The sequence below is a fragment of the Pyrus communis genome, chromosome 1 (genome assembly GCF_963583255.1).
Source record: "Pyrus communis chromosome 1, drPyrComm1.1, whole genome shotgun sequence".
NCBI classification, from domain to species: domain Eukaryota; kingdom Viridiplantae; phylum Streptophyta; class Magnoliopsida; order Rosales; family Rosaceae; genus Pyrus; species Pyrus communis.
The window spans coordinates 18,485,484-18,509,403 of record NC_084803.1 but is presented as its reverse complement, the minus strand read 5'-3'; the positions used below and the strand labels follow the sequence as shown (position 1 = coordinate 18,509,403).

Below are 23,920 nucleotides of genomic sequence, written 5' to 3'. Positions count from 1 at the left end.
GTGCAAAATTAATAATAATTATTGTAGGAGTGTGAAAAATGTAAAAAAAAAAAAAAAAATATATATATATATATACAATGATTCGTAATGACAAACTTTGCAACTTTCATAAAGAGGCCAACTCCGAAATTTGACACCATAATCCATAAACCTGAGATTTAAATTCAATAGTCAATTGTCGTTTACGCTTTATTCTACTCACCGAATTTCATTTTTTAGTTTTCTTTTTTGAAAAGTCTTTTAGCGGATGTAGAAAAAATTAACGGTATGGATCGTTGATTTCACATTCTAGTATTTACGGTTAACTGAAGTATAAGTTGAGGTTATAAAGTTTCTAAAGACATTATAAACTTCAAGCAATATTTTCACTAATAGTAAAATTCTGAATGTACTACCAACGATCTAAACCATTTATCTTCCTACATTCTTTAAGAAATCATGTTTAAAAAATAAAAATAAACTGAAAAAATAAAATTTGGTGAGAAGAATGGAACGTATTTAAATGTAAACGACAATCAACGATTAAATTTAGATCTATAGTTTATGTGATTATAGTAGCAAATTTCGGAGTTGAGCCTTTTACAAAAGTTGTAAAATTTGTCATTACGAGTGTTTATATATTTTTCACACTTCTATGTTAATTAAAAAACTATTTAAAACCTTACTTAAACAAGAGCCATATGATTTAATCACATTTATGATTTTCATTTTCATTATTAATTGATTTAGAATATATTTTCTTTAACAGGTAACTGGTTGGGTCAATATTACCTGATAATATTAACAGGTTGATTTCGGGTCGGGTCATAATACCCGTTTACTTTAACGGATGTTACATGACACGACCCGTTAAGTATCGGGTATGTCAGGAAAACAACACGAACACGAAAAACACGACACGAATGCCAGGTCTAAATGTAAGTATTGTTCGTTTCTCTCGAACCCCTAATACCCTCATTTTGGGCACATTGGCACCACAGTCTGCAGTTGTCCAGCTCTCACATATATAATCAGACCAAGAGCAAGAGCAGCTAACTAAAATGGATTGATGTTGGTCTAAGATCTCCAATGTATGGCATATGCTTTGTGTGGATATAGTAGACTGTTGGATGCCTTTTTGTTTTGTGGAATGAACCAAAGAATCCCATAATAGTCATCTCTATTATCCTATCAATAATATATATATATATATATAAGAGCGCTCAAGCATTGATTCGTTTGAGTCTGCTCCACGATGTAATCTCGTGATCCGAGCCGTTCCAATGGCTTAAATTTGAGCAACTCTTTTTTTTTTCTCTTTTCTTAATTTGAATTTTAGCCCTAAGGGTTGGATATAGTTTTAATTAAGTGCGTTGAAGATCCACGAAACTTAGCAGGATCACTGCAACCATGAATGTTTCAATGAAAAATATCCATTGATCTCCTAAAAAAGTTGACCTAATTAACCTAACCAACCAAAATAAAGATCATTGACTCAACAACAATTTGATTGCAAGAGCCACCTTGTATCATTCTGAGCATCCGTTGATCCTAAAAAATACTTAGCCTACATGGTGTGCAGGCCGAATAGCTAATAAGCTAATTATGTCATTCGGTTGAATATGGGACGTGCCAACTCATCGGCCGAGCTCGGCTGAGTAGTGAAGGAATGTTGATGTGGCGCTGGTCGCGCTGATGACTTACGAATCTTGCGATTGCTGCTGAGAAATGAGCACGTCTCGGCCTTCGGGTTCTAGAGCTTGAAGACAAGGTTGCTAGTTCTATGAAGTTCAATATCAAATTCGGCTTTCAATGTGCCGAAGGTCGTAACTTGGTAACACCTCACTTCACCGAGAAGACTAATGAGATGAACTCTTCCAACAAGGACTCAAGGAATCCTCGCTAACCGAAACTTGGATAGATAACTAGTCAATCTCAAAGCAAGCCTGTTTATCCATACTAAAGGTGCTTCTCGATCGGCTGATTCTACAGCTCTGGTGTTGTTTATCTAAACTGAAGATGTTGCCAGTTGCCAACACAATGTTGTTTATCCAAACTGAATGTATGTTGGTGGGAAAAAGGCAAAATAAAAATCTCAAGATGTTTGAGAGGTTTCACGTAGAATGAGAATTTGTGCAAAACAACTTTGTGTGTTGATTTGGAGATGGCTTGAATGATGCATGTCCCTCTCTTTTTATAGTTGCAATACCCCATTGCCGAAATAGAATTCTGCTCGGACTTTAATTCCTTGATCAAATCCAAATGGGCTTCAACTAGTCCTGAGTCATTCAAGATTCTGAACCTAGCTTTATTATCATCCATATTCAACCCCTGATTTTCAATATCTTTTCCTATTCGGAACATAACTGGCTTCTGAGGATTCCTTATTTTACTAGGATTCGGCCACTCACCCTTATCCAGATGAAACCATTTTCTAATAGGTTTCGGCCGAATCCCACTAGGCCAAGCCCTTGGTGAGAATATTTTGAGATTCCTGATGCCTTTCTTATTGGATAGAGAGTGATAATGGGCTCCCCCAAAAACATCATTTTGGGTCCAAACAACATCTAAACAAAAACAAGATAAATGGTCTTAACCATATATCTTATAGTCAAAGGCTCAATGCTAATACAAGTACATAAAATTAGGAGTAGATTTTTTTGCCAAATTACCATGCCAACTGAATTGGCAACAGTACCATACTGATTTTGTGCCAAATTTTTTGTGCTAATTGGTAATGGCACACTATTGTACCGAATCGAAAAATATAATATATATTCTTGTCACTTCACTGCTTTTATTCATGGGTGTTTTTGAACCCTTATGTTTTTCCACTGTTCTAAAAATCCTAGGCAGTGCTAGGCAGTTGGCCATCGCCTCGATTAATGACTAGGCGTTTGAAAATTAAGAAAGGGCACCTAGACCTACTGAGGTGCCCGCCTAGACTGCCTAGGCACCCGCCTAACCTGCCCAGACCCGCCTAGGCACCCGCTTAGGTTGCAACTCACTTAGACAGAAAATAGATAACTTTCATTTTGCACTTTATTTTGTTCAATAAATTGTAAGAGACTTGTTGAATACTTAAATGATACACATTATATGCATGTTCCCCATGTTTTCATTATGTTCCAATACTTTCTAATATATATGTCATTCTATTTTGTAGTTTATAATGAAATTATATATATTTTAAATATAAACAGACACTTATTTACACGAAATATAATAGATTTACCTAAATCCACCTAGTCCGCCTAGGCACCCACCTAAGCCCCGCCTAGCCGCCTAGGCGCTATGCCCCAGCTTGCCGCCTGACTAGCGCCTAGCGTCTTTTAGAACTTTGTGTTTTTCATGGAAGCTTTCAACAGTTTCCCATTATTGAGCACTTAATGCCAGAACTGGAGGAATAAATGGACTTCTTACATCTTGAAAGTTGTTGCTTTTGGAGGATTCTATTTGTCGAGAACATAAAAAGCTAGCTTTCTTTCTTGTCCTTTATTTGTTGTTGTTTTATTGTGCGGGTACTTACGGATGTGCATTCATGTAACAGAGAATTACCATTTTTGAGATAAAGAACCACTCGTGGTTCTTGAAGAATTTCCTTGCTGATTTGATGGACAAGAACAAAAATCCCCAGACGCCAGTTATGTTCCAAATAGGAAAAGATATCGAAAATCAGGGGTTGAATTTGGGTGATAATAAAGCTAGGTTCATAATCTTGCATGACTCATGACTGGTTGAAGCCCATATGGATTTGATCAAGGAATTAAACTTCGAGTAGAATTCTATTTCGGCCATGGGGAATTGCTACTATAAAAGGAGAGGGACATGCATGACTTAAGCCCTCTCCAAATCAACACATGAAATTGCCTTGCACAAATTCTCACTCTACGTGAAAACTCTCAAACGTCTTGAGATTTTTATTTTATGGCCAATATACCTTCAGTTTGGATAAACAACACTGTGTTGGCAAACAACAACATCTTTAGTTTGGATAAACAGCACTAGAGCTATAGAATCAGTCGACCGAGGAACACCTTCAATTTGGATAAACAACACTACTTCAATACAACTGGTTATCTATCTAAGTCTCGGTCAGCGAGGATTCCTTGAGTCCTTGTTGGAAGAGGTCATTTTATTAGTTTTCTTGGCGAAGTGAGGTGTTACTAGGTTACGATATTTAGCACACTGAAAACCGAATTTGATATTGAACTTCGCAGAACTAGCAGCCTTGTCTTCAGGCTCTAGAACCCGAAGGCTGAAATGTGTTCCTTCTTTGGCTACAGTCGCAAGATTCAGAAGTCATTAGTGCGCCCAACGCCACATCAACATTCATTCACTCCCTGGCCGAGTTTGGTCGACGAGTTAACACCCTCTGTATTCAACCGAATGACGTAATTAGCTTATTAGTTATTCAGCCTGTGTGCCACATAGGCTAAGTAGTTTTTAAGGTCAACAATGCTATATCATCTTATACACTCTCCTAGGAGGCTGAAGTTTGTTTGTTTGTCTATGTCATATATTTTACAAACCTAGTTGTCTATTATGGATTAAATTTGATTTTAATTGTTAATCTGACGATGAGAGGGGTAAGTGGTGGATATTCTATTAGACACATGGTAATCCACACCCTTCATTTTTGTTCTTAAACCTTTTTTTACCTTTATTTACTTGTCAGTTTTGAATTAATCCTGTAGTTTTTTGCACTGGACCATTGTTTTTATAATCATTGCCGAACACGAGAATTTCCTCGCCTTCTTGCCGATTTGGTTTCCTAGTTTATATAACTTTCCATTTGTTTTCTAAGGGATTCGAATAATTCAACCTTTATACACATTGTAAAGTATGCCCCCATACAAATTCTGGACCACTTACGGACGAGTTTTTTGTCCTCAATTTGGGTTTTGAGTATTTCTTATTCCTCTTTCGGACTAGCAGAACGACACAAAAAACCACAACCTTTATACCTGACATAACCGCTAGTTTACATGTGAGGTTGAGGAGAAGGCTATATCTGCTACATTGGTAGAGCAACCACAAATACGAAGGCTCTCATCAAGTAGTAGGCCATATCTGCTACATCGGCATAGTGACCACAAATACAAAGGCTCTCATCGACAAAGTGATAGAGAGACCACACCCATTAGCCAGTATATATAAATGGTTAAAAGATGTGAGAAACATGGAGGGGAAAAAAGGGAAGTGATGAAAAAAGGCAGGCATTAGAGGGTTTTTCTCGTCTCCGAAGAAGAAGGAAAAAAAAAAAATCAAATATTCATCAAATCTTAATCAATATATGTTGAGAATTAAGCTTCTCACAAACTTGAAATCAACCTGCAGATGAAAAATCCTACAAATGAACTTGAAGAAATCAAAGATGATGGAAGTTTCTATTTTTAGTATTATCCATTATATTTAAATGTCCAATGGCTAGTAAAGTTACTATTTCGGGAAAGATGAACAGCTATGATTGTTCTTATCCCTTGAATGTATTGTGTTGCTGGATCCATTCCCAAGTGGAAGGATCACAACTCCTAATGCTCTAGAGGGCTGAGATTGATCCTTGAAAAATAGGATCTCTCCAAGCCTTATATATGCTAGGGTTTTGGATGTATGAATTACAATGAAAAAAAATTACTCTCTCACTTCTACCTCTCTGCATTTCTTATTCTTTGAATCCCTAGTTCTTGAAAGCTAAAACCTTTAAGAAATTAAACAAAAAGATCATGGCTTGGTACCATTTCAACATGGCATCAGAGTTGTAGGTCTGATTCCGAAGAAGGGCGTGATACTGTAAGTGAAATCCATCGTCGAAGGAAACCCAAAAAAACCTTAAAGGTGGTTCCTTTATTGTGGTTCTTGCTTCTTGCATTAAAGGAAATGGTTGGATCGAGTTCATCAGGTGGAGAATTAAGAAATCCACAGTTTAATGACACCAACTACAATTTCATGGCTGTTAAAATGGAAACCATTCTCATAGCACATGATTTATGGGATGTGGTCGAGCTTGGCACTCATGCACAACTTGTTCGTGGCAATGAAACCTCAGAAGATGATGAAGATGAAAATGTTCAAATCCCAGTGGAGGCACCAGCCATCTCAAAGGAAGATAAAATAAAAAATGCCAAGGTCAATGTCTCATTGAAGGGGCAATTTCTGATGAGTTGTTTCCTCGTATTAGGAATGAGAAGACAACAAAAGAAGCTTGGGAAATTCTGAGGAAGGAGTTCAGAGGAGACAAAAAGGTAAGAGCTATTAAACTTCAAACCATTGGAGATGAGTTTGAATACTTGATAATGCAAGATAGTGAAGTTTTAGATGACTAATTGGCTAGGTTTTTTTAAATAGTGAATAACCTGAAATCACTAGGAGAAGATGTGCATGAGAAAAGAATTGTGCAGAAGTTTTTGATGAGTTTAAGTAGAAGATACAAATCTATAATGTCTATAATAGAGGAGACTATAGACCTTGATGTTATAAGAATTAAGGAAGTGCTGGCCTCTGTCAAAGTTTATGACAAAATGAAGGATTTACATGATGAAAGAGACAAGTTCTTTGGACTGAGAGAGCATTTAGTAGTTTGAAAATTGGAGGAAATAACAATAGCAATGCTAGTGGAGGTTATAAAGTGCACAGGGCAAACATAAGCAAAAATGGCAACAAAAAAAGAAAAAGAAGAGCTAGTCACCAAGCATCAACTGGAATAACAGTGGTAACTCTGGTTGGAACAACCAAAGCAGTGGAAATTAGAACAACATCACATTTCAAAACGAGTAGGGTAGTAGCAGTCAAGGAACAATAAAACCACAGTGTCAAATTTGTGACAAATGTCACTTTGCCATATGCAGGTACAAGGGTAAACCAATATGTGGTAAGTGTAATAGATTTGGGCATATTGCAAAGGACTGTGACAATAACAAGCAAGTTGCTAACTATGCAAATGAGGAAGATGTAATCACATGTACAATGTTTTATGCTTGTCACTCAGCCTCAATCACTCAAGACAGGTCAATGTTGTTTGTTGACAGTGCTTGTAGCAACTACATGACATCTTAAGAGTCCCTTATTGTTGAATCTTGATAGATTAGTTACTTGCAAAGTTAAAATGGGAATTGGTGATTTGGTACAAGCAACATAGAGGGGAACACTAGTAGTGGATACAAAGCATGGGAAAAGATTCATAAATGAAGTTATGTTGGTTCAAGGGCTAGATGAATTATTGAGTGTTGGTTAAATGATGGAACATGGTTACTATGTATTGTTTGGTGGTAATCTTTGATGAATGCAACCTTGAGAATGTGGTAGCCAAGGTAATTATGGCAGGAACTAGATGTTTTCCATTGTTTCTAGAATCCATAACTTCAGTGGCAAGAAAAGCATCAATTGAAGAAGAATATGGATATGGCATAAAAGGCTTGATAACTTGAGCTTTGGTAATCTAAAAAAGGATGCAAAGAGAGGGAATGTTGCTTGGTCTACCTGAACTATACTGAAATGAAGGAAGTATGTGAAATCTATGTTTCTGGAAAAATGCATAGAGAACCATTTGATAAAGAGAAAGCATGGGGAACAAGTCATCCACTAGAGCTTATGTACACAGATGTGTGTAGACCAATGCAGAATGAATCTATTGGTGGCAACAGGTACTTCATCACAGTCATTAATGATTTTTCAAGAATGTGTAGGGTGTATTTTCTTAGAAACAAGTTTGAAGTGTTCAATGTGTCTAAAAAAATTAAAGCTTTTGTGGAGTTGCAAAGTGGGTTCAATTTAAAGAAATTTATGAAGCGACAGAGGAGGTGAATACATTTCTCATGAGTTTTTAGATTTTTGTTCTAACATAGGAATTGAGAGGCAATTAACTTTTGCCTACTCACCTCAGTAGAATGGAGTTGTTAAGAGAAGAAATATAACCATTGGAGAAATGGCAAGGTCAATGATGGATGAGAAGAACATTCTTATGAGATTTTGGGCTGAAGTAGTTGGGACTGCAATGTATTTGCAAAATAGATGTCTTCCAACTGCAGCGAAAGACAAAACCCCATTTGAAGCTTTCACATGTAGAAAACCTGGCATAAAGCATTTGAAAGTGTTTGGTTGCATATGTTACACATATATTCCATCACAACTAAGGCATAAATTTGATGAAAAGGCAAGCAACGGCATTTTCATGTGATATGACTGCTGTGAGAAAGGCTATAGAGTTTATGACTTTCAATCCAAGAAAATTATCCTCTTCAGAAGTATGGTGTTCAATGAAGATCGGTCTTAGAATTGGGAATGCAGGCAAGTTGAAACACTCTCAATACCTTTTATCTTGGGAAATGATGTGTATGGTACTGATATGTAGGAAAATTCAAATTATGAAACTCAAGTTGAAACTACTTAGAGTCCCTAACGAATTTTAAGTTATGCCAGTTCATCCACTAGCATGAGTGAAACTCAAGGTGAAAATTCAAGAGTGAAACTCAAAGTCGAAATTCAACTCCTAGTTCAACACATGTGAAGATGAAAAGCTTGGATGAAATATATGTAAGATGTCACATGTGCGTTGTTGAACCAGAAAACTATTAAGAAGCAGCACATGATCAAGCTTGGCAAGAGGCTATGAATGCTGAGATTGAATGATTGAGAAAAATGACACATGGCATCTAATAGATAGACCTGCAGATAAGGCTATCATAGAAGTTAAATGGGTGCTTAAAACCAAGTTGAATTTGGATGGAACTGTCTAAAGGCACAAGGCTAGACTTGTTGCAAAAGGTTATGCTCAAAAGCCTGGTAGTGACTATAATGAAGCCTTTACCCCAATGGCAAAGGTTGGACACAATTCGAACTCTCATTGCCCTTGCAGCACAAAAATGGTAGAAGCTATTTCAGTTAGATGTCAAATCAGCATTCCTAAATGGAGTGCTTAAAGAAGTGTACACTGAGCAACCTAAAGGCTTTGAATTAAAGAATGCTAGCCATAAGATTTACAAGCTAAGGAAAGCATTATATGGTTTAAAATAGGCTCATAGAGCCTAATATAGTGAGATTGATACCCACTTGATTAATTGTAAGTTCAAGAGAAGCACTAGTGATGCTACACTATATACAAGATCTGATGAAGAATGAGGATTGCTCATTGTGTCATTGTATATTGATGATATTGTATACACTGGAAGTAGTGAGAGATTACTCAGTGAGTTCAAAGAGAAATGATGCTGAGATATGAGATGTCTGATTTGGGGCTGCTTCACCATTTCTTGGGAATGGGAATACTACAAATTGATAAGGGTGTATTCATTCATCAAAGTAAGTACGCAAAGTCACTCCTGGTGAAATTTGGTCTTGAAGACTGCAAGCTTGTGTCAATTCCATTACCTATAGGAGAAAAACTCAAGAATGTGGATGGAAGTGAGTTGGTAGATGAAAACAAGTATAGAAAGATTGTAGATAGCTTGTTGTATTTGACAGCAACTAGACCAAATTTGATGTATACTGCTAGTCTACTATCAAGGTTTATGAAATGTCCTACAAAGAAGCATTTTGGAGTAGCAAAGAGAATCTTGAGATATGTGCAGGGTACAATAAATTATGGAATTGAATATGTGAAAGACAAGACAACAATTCTTGTTGGCTTCTATTATGCTGATTGGGTAAGAAGTGAAGTTGATAGCAAAAGCACCTATGGATATGCATTTAGCTTTGGGAGTGGAGTGTTTTCATGGGCGTCTGTGAAGCAAAACACAGTTGCTCTATCCATTGCTGAAGCTGATTATGTATCAGCAGTAGAAGCAACTGCTCAATCAATTTGGCTGAGATTTGTTCTTGATGATTTTGAGGAAATGCAAACTGATGCAACACCTTTATTTTGTGATAACATGTGTACAATTTCTATGATGAAGAACCTTGTCTTCAACTAGAAAACTAGACACATAAATAGGAAGTTTCACTTCATTAGAGAAGCATTACAAGAAGGGGCGATTAATGTGAAGTTTTGCAGAAGTGAGTAACAACTCGCAAATATTTTTACTAAGGCACTACCTAGAGAAATATTCAATTACTTGAGGCATAAGCTTGGAGTGAAGCCAGTGAGCAACTTAGGAGAGGCTGTTGAGAATTAAGCTTCTCACAGACTTGAAATCAACCTACGGATGACAAATCTTGCAGATGAACTTGAAGAAATCGAAGATGATGGAAGTTTCTATTTTTAATATTAGCCGTTATGTTTAAATATCCAACGGCTAGTAGAGTTACAATTTCAAGAAAGATGAACAGCTGTGTTTGTTCTCATCCCTTGAATGTATTGTGTTGCTGGATCCATTCCCAAGTGAAAGGATCACAACTCCTGATGCTCTAGAGGACTGAGATTGATCCCTGAAAAATAGGACCACTCCAAGCCTTCTATATGCTAGGGTTTTGGATGTATGAATTACAATGAAAAAAAATTACTCTCTCACTTCTGCCTCTCTGCATTTCTTATTCTTCGAATCCCCAATTCTTGAAAGCTAAAACCTTCAAGAAATTAAACAAAAAGATCATGGCCTAGTACCATTTCAACAGTATATGGAGAAGAAACTCAGGGAAATCCAAGACAGTGGAATGATGCAATATCTCATACAAACACCAAATGAGAAACAGGGAAGAATAAACCATACAAATCACACACAGGACATTTGCTCCAATACTTACTGTGGAAAGAGAGCTCTCAATTCTGAGGTCTGTGGAGCCAATTCAGGTTGAATTCTTCTTTAGCCACCGTTATTTTGTCGAGATTTGATAAGACAGATTCCCATAAATTTCTTGCGCCTTCGTCACATGTCACTTTCTCTAATTGCTGATCAAGATCATACACTGACACAGGCAGCTCATTCAATCTTGAACATTGTGCCATGTTGATTTTTCTTAAACCATTCATCTTACCAATGCATTCGGGCAACTCCTTAATGCCGAAACAATTACATATGTCAAGAAAGTACAACTTACTGAGTTTCTCAATCGAGCCTGGAAGTTCTTCCAAGTCTGTGCAGGACCTTAGCCTCAACACTTCCAAATTCTCCAGCTTTCCGATGTCTTCAGGCAAGACAGATAGCTTATGACAGTTGGTGATGCTGAGAACTTTTAGGCGGATAAGATCACATAGCTTGGCAGGCAATTTCTTCAAATCGTTACAATAGTCGATGTGCAACTCCTCTAGGTGTGGGAATGTCTCAAAAATTTGGATGGAAGAGTTTCCAAATGCTTCTCTGACGTTACACATGAATAAAGATATCTTCTTTAGACTATTCGATTGAATGCTCTTCTTTTTTTTTGATTGAATGCTCTCCTTGCTTATCAAAGGAATTGAAATACGCTCTAATCTTAGTCTCTTTAGATTAGATAAAGAACACAGCAGTTCAAAGTTGCTTAGCTTAGCAGGTGAGAAGCCATCATTTGTGACTATTAGAACCTTCAACTTGCACATTTTCTTCATGAACTTGGGTAAGGCATAGTTCTTTGCTTGAAAATTCAAAACTAGAACCTCGCCTTTTGGTAGATCCATGTTGTGCCACTCTGTTGAAGACGATTCGCCTGCAAATAAACAATGTGCTATATGATGACACTGTGGGGAGAAATTAATGTGAAATTATGTTTGTGAGCTTGTAGTACATGATTGTATGTATGTATGTACGTATCTATTTTCTAAAGAGAGTTCGGAGATGCCAACCAGTTGAGACAGATACCAAGCGAGCCTTATTCGTTTTCTGCTGCTTCTCCGTCCACCATGTTGGAAGCTCCCCTTCACGTATGTCTATAATCAGTCTATGTCCTATCGGGTCTTCACTACTCTCAAGGATTGATAGCAATTTAAGCATATCATGTTGGATAACAAAGTGTTCACCATAGTAGCCATCCATACCCTTATTCCTGGTGGTGATCCAAAATTTAGTTTCACAGAAGAAATTTCTGAAACGTGCAGATCACAATAGTGAATTAGTTATCAAAGTAAGGTTTGAATACCTTGTGATTACAATACTGGCCAAATTGCGGATGGTGAGCTCATAGAGGTTCACCATTGACATGTTATCATTTGCTCCCTCATATAACTCTGTCCACATATCAAGGAGGGCAGCAACGGGGATTCTTTGGTTTTTGGGAAATAAACCAAGGTCTTTGAAACAATCCTTGACAGTAGCCATTCCTTTATTCAAGTCATCTAAGCAACCTTGGAGGGCTACACGCAAACTTTCCTCTGACTCAAGAATAGAACGTTCAGATAATTCTGTGCGTTTGAGTCTCCATTTCTCTATAGGCTGATTACAAAGCGACCCTCCTATCGTTGTAATGGCAAGTGGAAATTTCTTACAGTGGTTTACTATCTGCAGCCCAATTTTCCCAAATAAGGTGAATAACTATTTACAGATATGGTAAAATCTACGGGTTCACTTGTGTGCATGGGTGATTTGTGTAATAAGTTATATTTTTGATAAGCATGTATGTTAGAAATTCAAACTAATAAATCACCTCATTCAACTCTTCCTGAAAATCAGCTTCGTTGAAGCTAGTATTTGGCGGGAATGCTGAACGACAAAAAAGAGTCAGTGCATCGTCTTTACTCAATGCTTGTAATTCATATGGAGACCCGAATTTCGGAAAATGGCATCTTGATGTCACCAAAATCTTGGAATCTGAAAGGTTGATTTGATTAAACTCGTGAAGAAGGGATTCTGATGTAGACGGAACATCATCCAAGATTAATAGGAAAGGATTTTGCCCAGCCGCAATTTCTTCATTTTCTAAAGCAGGTGACCTGAATCCGGCATGTTGGCAGAATTCTTGGACATCAATGTTGGGGTTTTCGGAAACCGTGGTAAAGAAGATATTGTCCTTGAATTTAGCTGGCCAGGAAAACAACATTACTAATTAGAAGAAAAAAAGATGGAAAATAACTGATATCATTAGTACATAGGTAGCAGTTGTGATTAGATGTTCTTGCGGACAAACTATCGACCACACATTGACAACTGTAAGTGCGCATAATCAATTATATCATCGAGTATGCGCATCTAAAAAATGTTAGCCGCAACGCATAAAAACTTTAGGTATCGTTTGGTATGCAGACGGGACGGGACAGAACGGAATGGGACGGGACGGGACAGGACGGAACGGAACGGAGTGGGAGTAAAGATGCCCTCGGATGGAAACAAGGAGGAAGAAGAAGGAGACGGAGAGGTTATAATTTTGTGTTCCATGGATGTGGAACGTGTTGTTCCAGGGGATGAGGTGGAACGAAAATTCACCCAAAACTCGTCCCGTGGAACAGCTCGTTCCATCCGTTTTAGGCACACCAAACGTGGGACGGAACGCCTTATCCCACTCTGTTCCGTCCCGTCCCACGTACCAAACGGTACCTTATAGACATACCTTTGACTTGTTGATCATGACAAAGCATTTTTGCCATATAGGTTTTCCCACACCCTGGCGGAGCAGTGAGCACAAGCATTGATGGCGCGTTGTCCGTAAGGAATTTCATCTTGATCTCAGCCAATTGTGCATCCAGCCGAAGCGTATCGGATGGAAGGTAAGGAACTGCATACCTAGTTGTAATAAGGTTTTGGATTTGATTTTGTGCCACAAGATTTGCAGAATTCAGCTGAGGCAAGAGTATTTGAAAAGATTTCTCCCATTCCATAATTTTATTCGCATATTTACGCTGTTCACATATGTTCCACATCCCGTGGGAAACCTTGTTGCACCTTTCGACCAGCTTCTTGCCATCCTCCATTGTCCTTGTAAACGTTTCAGGAACCGAATTGGTTCCGGTTTGGTTTATCTGTGCGATCAATGGTCTCCGAGACTCTAGAGACGTTAGCATCGAACTGAGCTTGTTGTGGAGTTCTGGAAACATCTTAGCCGTCTTATGCGCCTTTCTGGCGGCACCAAACAGGAATCCAGATGCTTTTTTTGCAGCAGGCAATATAATTGACGTAAAGACCGCCGCTTCCATAATTACAACGACAACAGCAATCACCCAGCTCTGAAATCTAAATTCTAAAACAAGAGGGCAATTCTTTGGATCACAGATTCATGAATGCATTTGAAACCAGGGAGAGACTGCTTTCTTTTTATACAAGCGCTAATTCGCCTTCAACTAATCTAAACTGCAGGGAGAGGGATTCGAGCTCGTGTTAATAGGCAAGGCTACTCTCAAGTGTTGAGTTGGTAGCCGAGAAGAAAACAACGTATCAAGAAAATCAAAACCAAACACAAAGCAAAATGATTCAACTTGAAGAGAAGATAAGCAAGAATAAAACCAAAACCAAACACAAAGCAAAATGATTCAACTTGAAGAGAAGATAAGCAAGAATACATACATACATATATATATATATACACATACATATATACATACATATATATATACACATACATACATATATATATATATACACATACATATATATATATATACACATACATATATATATATATATACACATACATATATATATATATATTCATGGTCAATGAAAAAAGAAAATTTTATTTGCAAAACTTGGTTGGTGTATAAATTGGAAGGAATACGGATCATCTTTATGGGAATCCGGATGATCCATCAATCGTGTCTATTTATCGTATATCGTGCGGTTAGAAATTATTTTAAATTGGATATAAATAGTACTAACGAAAACTAACCGTACGATGTACGATGAATGAACATCATTAATTGATTTTCAATTTCTACAAAGAGGATCCGAAAAAGATCCTGCCCCAATTTGGAAAGCGCATTGAAACAACCTAGTAGGGCCACATTGACGAGTTTATTACATCATATTGCCGACGTAAACAAGCAAAAGCATAAAAGAAAAAGAAGGAAACAAACAGCATCTAAAGCCAAATGATATGCAATTTCCGGGAAACTTGCACTGCGGACAAATCACCCACAAAACAATAGAAAGGCTTAGAAATCCCACATATTACATAAATTAATACATTTTTTTTTCTCTCCATAAAGAATAGTTACAATAATTCTACAGTGCTGCGATGTTATTTACAAACACATAAACCATAAATAGAAGTAAATTACGAAAGAAAAAAAATCAAACATGAGACTTTGCACCAACACTCATTGATGAAGGATCATGGCCTTAAGAGGAAACGTTCCTTGATGATAGCCTTTTCTTTATCCAAGGCATCTAAGCTGCTATGGAGGCAAGCAAGCAAATCCTTGTCAGAAACAAGACTAGACGAACCCTTGCACCATTCCACTACTCTTTTCTGCCAGATTTCTAATGGCTGACCGCGAAGTGATCTCCTGACCAATGCAATGGCAAGTGAGCATCCCTTACAGCGCTTGATAATCTGCAATTTAATTGTCCAAATTGAATTCAATTACTATTATTTGATTACTTGTTGAAAATCAACTAAATGGTTTCATGAAGATGAAAAAATTGTGAACTGTCTACCCTTTCAATCTTCTTACTTCGTTCTTCACAGTTCATTAATGTGTGTGGATGCTCAAACGTTATTTCTTTACCCTCTTCTGAGGCATAAATAAGCATATACATATGTGCATTGCCAACTAAGGAATCACCTTTCTCGAATGATCTTCGTAAGTACAAGAGCTCTTACCTTTGATCAGCCGGCACTTAGGGAAGGTTCACTTTTCTGAAGCTGCTCCAATATTTTTACCTCGTCGTTCATGTTTGGCCTAGACTTGGGGTCGTCTGCTAAGCATTGAATTGCTAGTTTAACTACTTCGCGAGCATCACTAGAAGGGTACTGGCCTTCAAAACGAGCATCAAAAATTTTGAAAACTTTGCGTTTGCTGGCAAGGTAAGGCTTGGCCCATTCAACTAAATTGTGTTCTTTGGATGGCCGATTCTTGTCCACAACTGGTCTGCCAGACAACATTTCGAGCAGAACAACCCCAAAACTATTCACATCACTTTTGGCAGTTAAAAAACCTAAAAAAACAAAAGTACAGAAGAAAAAAAAAGGATCAGAAGGGAGTGATCATGCATTGTAGATCAAATCTAAGATAAAATAATGCATTGTGGTAGCTGCAACACTGGTGAAGGTGAAGAGTGGTGGAGACGAAGCCTCTTAGAAGTATAATCTAAGTAGAACAATTTGTTCCCATACAATTTTAACCTACAACACTTATCTGTAATGCAAATAAAGGATGGAGAATGTCCTAATCCATGAAACAATCACCTTTTTATTCTAAAGATGATGGAAGCGTAGCTCTAGTTTTCAGCTGAAAATATTTTGGATGTTGTTTTAAGTGGTCAAATTGAACTGAACTGATTAATAATACATGAAGTTGATGGCGCAAACACATAATATTGCAAGAAACAGAACATGGCCATTCAAAACGTACACATGTTTTCCCCCTTTTCGGGGTAGTTTGCTTTTGTAAGTGAACTCAATACTGTAAACTAAAGTACCTGTGGCTATATACTCAGGAGCTGCATACCCGTTTGTTGAGACATGGGTTTTAACACCGGCTGGCCAACCCCTGGCCAGACCAAAATCTGTAAGTTTAGCATTGTTCATCTGTTGTTTTTCAATTAAAATTTGATGTGTGAGCAAATCTACACTAACTCTTCCAGAAGAAGAAAAAAGAAAAAAAAAATAGTTAAAAGAGTTTTTATCACGGTTGGTTCCCAAAAATTGGACATTTCAATCAAAATTGTCCCTGAAATAAAAAAATCAATCAATTTGGTCCCTAAAAATAGATCTCCCAAATCAATTTAGTCCTTCCGTTGTCTTTCCGTCAATTTTTCTGTTAGTGTAGTGATGTGGCACCGAGTAGGTCATCCTATCTAATCATATGGCGCCATGTAAATAAACTATAAAAAACTATTTATTAATACAGGTTTTTTTTGTTGAACTAAAAGTGTTAAAAAAAATAAAAATAAAAAGAACAACATTGTTGTCTTCATCTCTCACTCAGGTGGAGAATTGGAGATCTTTTTCAAGCGATTCCAATCAATTAGATTTTCCCAGCAACCAAACAACAGGTAACAAGCTTGGGATCTCAAATTCATCGGCTAGGAGATTGGGCTTCAGCTTCATCGAGAGAGAGGGTAAAAAAAAGCCTTGTCTCGTCGCTGTCGTGGTAGTTCACAATCTTCTCCTCATGTTGAATCTGCATCGACTTCATGTCCGGTCCAATCGGCTATTATGGCTTTCTCACTGCCGTCAATCTTGGCAACGGACGGGGGAGATGAATTGGGAGGCTGCGTGTCTCAATGAAGAAGACGATGTTTATTTTTTCTTTTTTCTTTTTTCTTTTTTTTTTTTTTAGTTTTAGTTTTTAATCTTTTAAAAAATTGGTTTTTATGATTGATTTACATGGCGCCATATGATTGGTTGTGCAAGACCCACAATAATAGATACTTTGACATAAATACAACGAAACAACCAAATTGATTTGCAAAACCCATTTTCAAGGACTAAATTGAATTTTCTATTTCATAAATCATTTTAATTGAAAGGTATAATTTCAGAGACAACCGTGCTAAAAGTTTCACTTACCGAATCCAGCAGGATATCAGAAGTTTTGAAGTGACGAAACATCACTCTCCTCTCAGCACTGTGAAGAAATGCTAGACCCTTAGCAGCACCAAGGGCAATCCTCATACGAAGGTTCCACGGAAGTGGTTGAGAGGAAGAAGACTCTGTTCCACCAACAACATTTAGGTATCTAAATTATACTTTGTAGTGAAACAGTTGATCTCCTTAGCAACGGTAATGCTGATTTTAAAGATCAAATGGCTAAAGAGTTAAGGAAGTTCATAACTCACTGCTAAATAGATGTCTATCCAAGCTTCCGCAAGGTATATATTCATACACCAATAGTCGGTGGTCATCCTCTAAGCAGTAACCAATCAACCTCACAAGATTTTCATGATGCAGCTGCCCATGGTAGCTGATTTCCGCCTATTGTTCAAGAGGCTCCACAAAATTAATAAATGATTCTCTAAAAATGTTACGTGTAAGACTATCTATTTGTAACAACTATTAAGGAGAAAAATGTAAGAATACTCTGACCTTTAAAGATCAAAGAAGGTGAAGTCATAGCTGACTTCAATAGTAAGCTTCTTCTCTCTTGCAAAAACAACATGCTCGACTCACAATAGGTCTAAGTCCAATTATGAGCCAGTTTTACTCTGAGAGCAGTGACCTCTGTTATATAGACATACAATCCGTATGATTCTCCAATTAGAATTCTTGTAGGAAACCAACATTGTCTCCCAATTTTAATATAAGCCAGTAATTTATGACCCATTCCTGGTCTCAATCCTTTATAAACTAGGACAACCAAACATCTTCTAATAAGACTCAAACCAATTTGAGCTCAAATATCTGGCCAAAGTACACCTACAAATGTGCTCATATTCTAACAAAATATTCATCAAGACTGTTTAATTATATCAGTCTTTCTAACTAAACTTGACAATTCATCCACAGGGGACTTTGAGCAAAAACAAATCAACAATGCATTAGGAAAGTGCATTTAGGCCATCAAATGATAGAAGTGATACTCACCAACAATTCTCTGTGATCCCCCCACAGATATTCTTGGTCAATCCTTTTCACAGCAACAACCATGCCAGTACCAGGCTTGGTAGTTGTTAGTGAATTCTCATCAACCCACCCCTTAAAGACAGAACCTAAATGTCCTTCACCCAAAATACAATCAGAATGGAAGTTCCTGGTGGCTGTTTTCAGTTTATCAAATCGGAATGCCTTCAGATTGGAGGACTGCACGATCTCACCCTCTGTCCGAAAAGTTGAAGGCACCAAGATAGTCAACAGTTTGCTACTTGGACGCAATCCTAGACACGACAAATCCATTATAAATTGTAAATAAAGCTCAAAATTCAGTTATATGACAAAATAAGTTCTAAAAAGAATCTATAACATCAAAATACCAGAATTACCATGGCTATGTTGGTTTGACTCCTATATCAAATCCAACTGTAAGAATGGAGGTTCATGTACTGCAGTACCTTCAATTTCACTTTGGTTCTGTACCACACCACTCCCTTCAATTTTCTCAGCAACCGCTTTTTTATCCCCGACAGAAAGCAATGCCTCCTTCAAATCCCTTGTTCCCTGCACATTCAGCACATCTAATCCAACTGTAGGTGATAAAGATTCAGGTAATGCATTCCGACCTCTAGCTTGAATTTGATCTTGAAGCACACCACTTTCTTCAATTTGCTTGATCACAGCCTCTATATGTTGCACTGAAGCAAAGGTCTGCTTCACATCTCTTGCTACCAGCACTTTCAGTATATTTAACAGTATTTGAAGAGATTCGTCCAATCTGAGAAGCCTGTCAGTGTATTTATACTGTTTGCAGCAGGCCCACAAGTGATCCTTGGCGCACTTGTCTATGAGCTCTACACCATTCTCCATGTGTATTCTAAAATCTTCGAGTCGCTTCTCTGCACGATCTAGTATCTTCTTATGTTTTGTTACCTCTTCAGTCAATGGTTTTAAAGATTCTAGGGTGGATATAAGATTTTCAAATAGTGGTTTAAACATCACAGTCTTGTCCTTTGCTCCTATAACAGCGTCAAACAAAGCCAAAAACACTGCTTCTAGAGAAGCTCCTCCATCAAAAGATGTCACTGCATAATTAAAACACCAACAAAATAAGAAAACTAGTAACTGTTTCAATCAAAAGTTCAGGATATGTGAAAAGAAAAAAAGTTTGCCAAACCAGTATATATCTTGTGTGTTTCTAGTCATTCTCTATTTGCAAGTTTAGTCTATCGTCGGGTACATCAACGAACAAGTTTCATAAGGGAGTCGAAAATCTTACATGCTACTATCAAAGAAGGGTCTTAAGCTCTTGCTAGCCATGGGCGTCAATATTCAATGAAAGCAAAATCAATATCAGATGATCGGGTTTAATTACCATATGTCTGATCTAAAATTAGCTAAATATTAAGTAATGCTTATTGCTACAACAAACGCTATATTCCAAAAAAGGCAAAAGAAAATCGGCAGCAAGCATGTCTATAAATTTAGTTCCAATCAACTCACCTTGTTCCCCACCATTCCCTTGAGTTTGCTCCGGCGGAGCGGTTTCTGTACTACTTCCGGAAACCAAATTCTCCAAGCCACTCCCTCCTTCCCCAGCTCTCTGCTGCAGTAATTTCTGTATATCCAACAGTCTTCTGTTCACTTCATCCAATTTATCTCGGTTTTGCCTCGACAACAATAAAACCTCTTTCACATCCCTTGCTTCCTGCATCTTCAATTTTTGCAGCAATCTTTTGAGAGCCCTATCCAACTCAACAATTTGGTCAGCATAATCATACAAACAGCAATAGTTCCACATTCGAAAATTCGATAACTTTACAACCAGCTTTACGCCTTCCTCCATCTGCAATTTAAGACTTTCGATTTCGTCGTTGGGGAGACCCAATTCCACATTATGTTCTTCAATTTGTTGGATGTCTCTGGGTACTAGGGAGTCTAGTGTAGATTTGAGGTCTCCCAGAAGGGATTTAAAGGTGCTGCTCTTGCTCATCGCTTGCTTAACGCCGTCGTAGAGCAGCGTAAACAGTGTTCCGCCAATAAATTCTAGTGCCATAGTTACCAAAGCACTCCCAATACAGCAAAATTAGAAATATTTGTGTTTGATTGCAACCTAAAATTTGGCCAACCTTATTCAATACGGTGGCGAATTGGATGGCTCCGCTTGCTAATGAGGAGGAGGCGCCATGAACGGTGGAAGAGACGAGACCCCCATCCTCCTCACTTAACCTCTTGGTCCCTGGAGGCTGCCAGCAGAGGTCAACGGACGAAGCTGGAGCTGAAGAGCCAAGTAAATTGGCCTCTCTTTTGGTATTTTGTTGAATTTCTTTCGCGTCTTTTAGTTTGGTATTTTGTTGAATCTCTTTCAGATTTTTATGAGGGACCATTGTTTGATATATATATATATATATATATATTTTTTTTTTCCCGTGTTGTGTGTAGCTATCCTATCTTTCGTCGACACAAAAAACGTTCAGTAGGTCTAAATGATAAGACAGGAAGGTTCACAATGATTTAGAGAGAGGATTTTAGACTCAATATGCATGGGTAAAAACATTAGATCACATGCATGGAGGCATTTTTTTGGACCACAAACATTCCAACGAAGGAATTTGGAAATGTAAAATATATATCACCAAACGCGAATTTTGTGTCTTCATGGCATATTGATAAGATTTTTATCACATGTGAAAAGAGTTTAAAACACCTATAAAATACTTGTAAGAGAATAAGATAATTGTAATATATATTGCTCAAGCAAGGTCGGTCTCTACAATGATTGATATGAATAACTTGTATATAAAACCAATTCAACACAATATTTAGAAAAAATTTGAAATTGCGAAATAAAACAAAGATTCTTTGACAAAACAAAAAAAAAAAAAAAAAAAAAAAAAAGGACCAAGATTGCAAGAAAATAAAATTAACTAAACTGACAGAATTAAAATTGCCAATAAGAAAAACAAAGGTTTTAAAGAAATTGCGGTTAACATTCTTATGTAGTTATATCAATTGCTGATTAGTTAACACATTTAATTTTGAAGGTTAGGTTTTTCTAATCATACTACTTATGACATTCAAGCCAGAACGTATATCTAACATGCAATCGGTCTGTGGTATTTAGATCAAGTCTAAAAATATAAGACTCATTAAGTTTTGTGAAAACCTTTTGAAAAACTATGCAATTCTTAAGACATGACATTCGTCGTAAGTGAAATTACAATTATCAATTACAAAAAGCATTAATCAATTTCAAAAGGCATTCCAACAGAAATTGCATCCAATTACTTTTCTAAACATTCTAATGATAGCTAAGCATTAAGACATATAGATGGTTTAAAAATTAAACACAGTGTGCTATAATTTAAAGTATGCATGCATAACTTCTTGAGAAATAAAAAAGAAACTACATATTCGTGCTAAGACTAGTAGTTTTGTCCTAGCAAAAAAGAAAGTTAGTTGCACATATTCATGATTGAAATCCTAATAAAATATCATTAAGATTGAAAGATAGAAAAACACCCTTCTAGTCTGAAGTACAAATGCAAAAGTTGTAGCAAAAAATTCTCCAAGTGATGCGTAGAAAAGCCTAACGCATGGCTAAGCCTATTTATAGTACTACAATTAAATCATTTCTAGACAAGTTTTACATTAAAACTAGGAAACTAAATAATTAGGATAACTTTGGAAATACATTCTTCTTCAATAATGGAGAATATACCCACTCAAGGATGCTCTACATTTTCGGACCAAATCAACTCCAAATTAAGCCCAAAAGGATGGGTTGCAAAAATTATAGTGTCTCCAGAAACTTCCAAGAGACCAATTTTAGAAAACGCTATCTTCATAATCAAAAAGCTATATTAAGCCAAAAAAGTCAATCCGCCAACATTGCGCATGAGACTTTAATTAATGGAGTGATATCCACACATTCTTTTTTTACTTGTCATAATCAAAAAGCTTTAGTATATATAAATATAATTTCCCTTCAAAAAATTCACAATTTGGAAAATTTCTTAAAGTTGTCAGAATACTGCCCAGTTAACTACAATGATATTACCCTGCAATATCTCACACTACTATTTACGAAACAAAAGGCGAAAACTGAAAAGGTGAGGGAAGATAATGTAACACTAGTCACAGAGGTTAAAGAGAAACATTCACTGAACTGAGTCTTGTGGAGCCAATTTAGGTTGATATTCTCTTTGGCCACGGTTATCCTTATGTTGTTGAGACACGACAAGGCATCTCTTTCTCTTCATCACAAACCATTTCCTCTAACTGCTCAAGATCCATGACTCATATGGAGGCAGCTCTTGCAACCTTGAGCATTGTCTCATGTTGATCTTCTTTAAACTATTCATTTCACCTATGTCTTAGGGCAACATCTTGATGCTGAAGCAATCAGATATGTCGAGAAAGTTTCCCTTTCCAAGGTTCTTCATCGAGGTTGGAAGCTTTGACAGTTCTGTGCAGGATCTTGGCCTCAACATTTCTAAATTTTCCAACTTTCCAATCCCTTCAGGTAAGGCAGATAGCTTATGACAGTGACATTGAGCTTCTTTAGTTTCCTAAGATCACAAAGCTGAGCAGGCAATTCAATTAAATCACTGCAATAGTAGATGTTCATTTCCTCTAGATTCGGGAATGCTGATGAGATTGAGATGGAATAGTTGATGAAAGTTTGACCGATGTTACACATGAACAACGATATTTTTCTGGTTCTTGGTTATGGAAGAAATTGAGATGCGTCCTAATCTGATTCTCTTAAGATTTGGTAACGAACTCAAAAGTTGGAAGTTGCTCAATTCAGGAAATCATAATTTGTAATATCACAACCTTCAATTCATCCAAGTTCACTACGGATTTGGGTAAGGCATAAATCTGTGTCTTAAAATTCAAGACTAAAACCTCAGCTGCTGGCATTTGCATGTTGTGCCATTTTGTTGACAACCTTCATCTGCAAAGTAACAACTGTGAGCATGGGTAGGAGAAACTAAAATGAAAGTACTATTTAGACTTAATGTGCATGCATGTGCGTGTGTGCGCAAGAATGACTATATATTTGTGCATGTCTACATAATTGCTAAACAGAAAAGGGGGAGATGGAACAGCCAGTTGTTATGGATACTAAGCGGGCCTTCATCGGCTGATGTTTCTGTTCTCACCACTATTTTGGAAGATCGTCTCCACATATGTCAATAGTCAGTCTTTTTCTTTGTTCTACCAGCCCTTTTTTTTTTGTGTTGTAGATAGCCAGTTCCCTCAGAACAGCAAGCTGGGTAACAAAGTGTTCACTATAGTAACCCTCCCCATCCAAATTCTCCTTCCTACTGATGATCAAAACTAAGTTTCTTAGAAGAGATTTCTTCATCCAACGTATTGCAATAACAAGTTATTAGCAGCAAGTAGT

General features: G+C 37.1%; 3 protein-coding genes across 4 annotated transcripts; 1 reads left to right on the top strand and 2 right to left on the bottom strand.

Annotated features, from left to right (window-relative positions):
• Positions 1 to 9,179: 9,179 nt before the first annotated feature.
• Positions 9,180 to 9,887, top strand: LOC137717563 (secreted RxLR effector protein 161-like). The gene has a single exon (XM_068457005.1). It carries the CDS (start codon positions 9,180 to 9,182, stop codon positions 9,885 to 9,887), a length of 708 nt encoding a protein of 235 aa, XP_068313106.1.
• A 333-nt stretch (positions 9,888 to 10,220) lies between these two features.
• On the bottom strand, positions 10,221 to 20,892 carry LOC137732643 (uncharacterized). Of its 2 annotated transcripts, XM_068471945.1 has the most exons (10): positions 20,011 to 20,892; positions 18,966 to 19,592; positions 18,502 to 18,791; positions 17,757 to 17,892; positions 17,488 to 17,630; positions 16,395 to 16,503; positions 12,469 to 12,842; positions 11,965 to 12,323; positions 11,672 to 11,871; positions 10,221 to 11,535 (listed from the first exon to the last, which is right to left on the bottom strand). In XM_068471945.1, exons 1-10 carry the CDS (start codon positions 20,561 to 20,563, stop codon positions 10,673 to 10,675), a joined length of 3,654 nt encoding a protein of 1,217 aa, XP_068328046.1. In that variant the 5' UTR covers positions 20,564 to 20,892; the 3' UTR covers positions 10,221 to 10,672. The 2 variants fall into 2 exon arrangements, with proteins under 2 accessions (XP_068328046.1, XP_068328053.1); XM_068471952.1 differs by lacking the exons at positions 10,221 to 11,535; positions 11,672 to 11,871; positions 11,965 to 12,323; positions 12,469 to 12,842 and adding exons at positions 14,653 to 15,306; positions 15,577 to 15,911 and having other exon boundaries at positions 20,011 to 20,891.
• Positions 13,313 to 13,852, bottom strand: LOC137740629 (probable disease resistance protein At5g66910). Its single transcript, XM_068480467.1, has one exon. The coding sequence runs from the start codon at positions 13,850 to 13,852 to the stop codon at positions 13,313 to 13,315; it is 540 nt and encodes a 179-aa protein (XP_068336568.1).
• Positions 20,893 to 23,920: the final 3,028 nt, after the last annotated feature.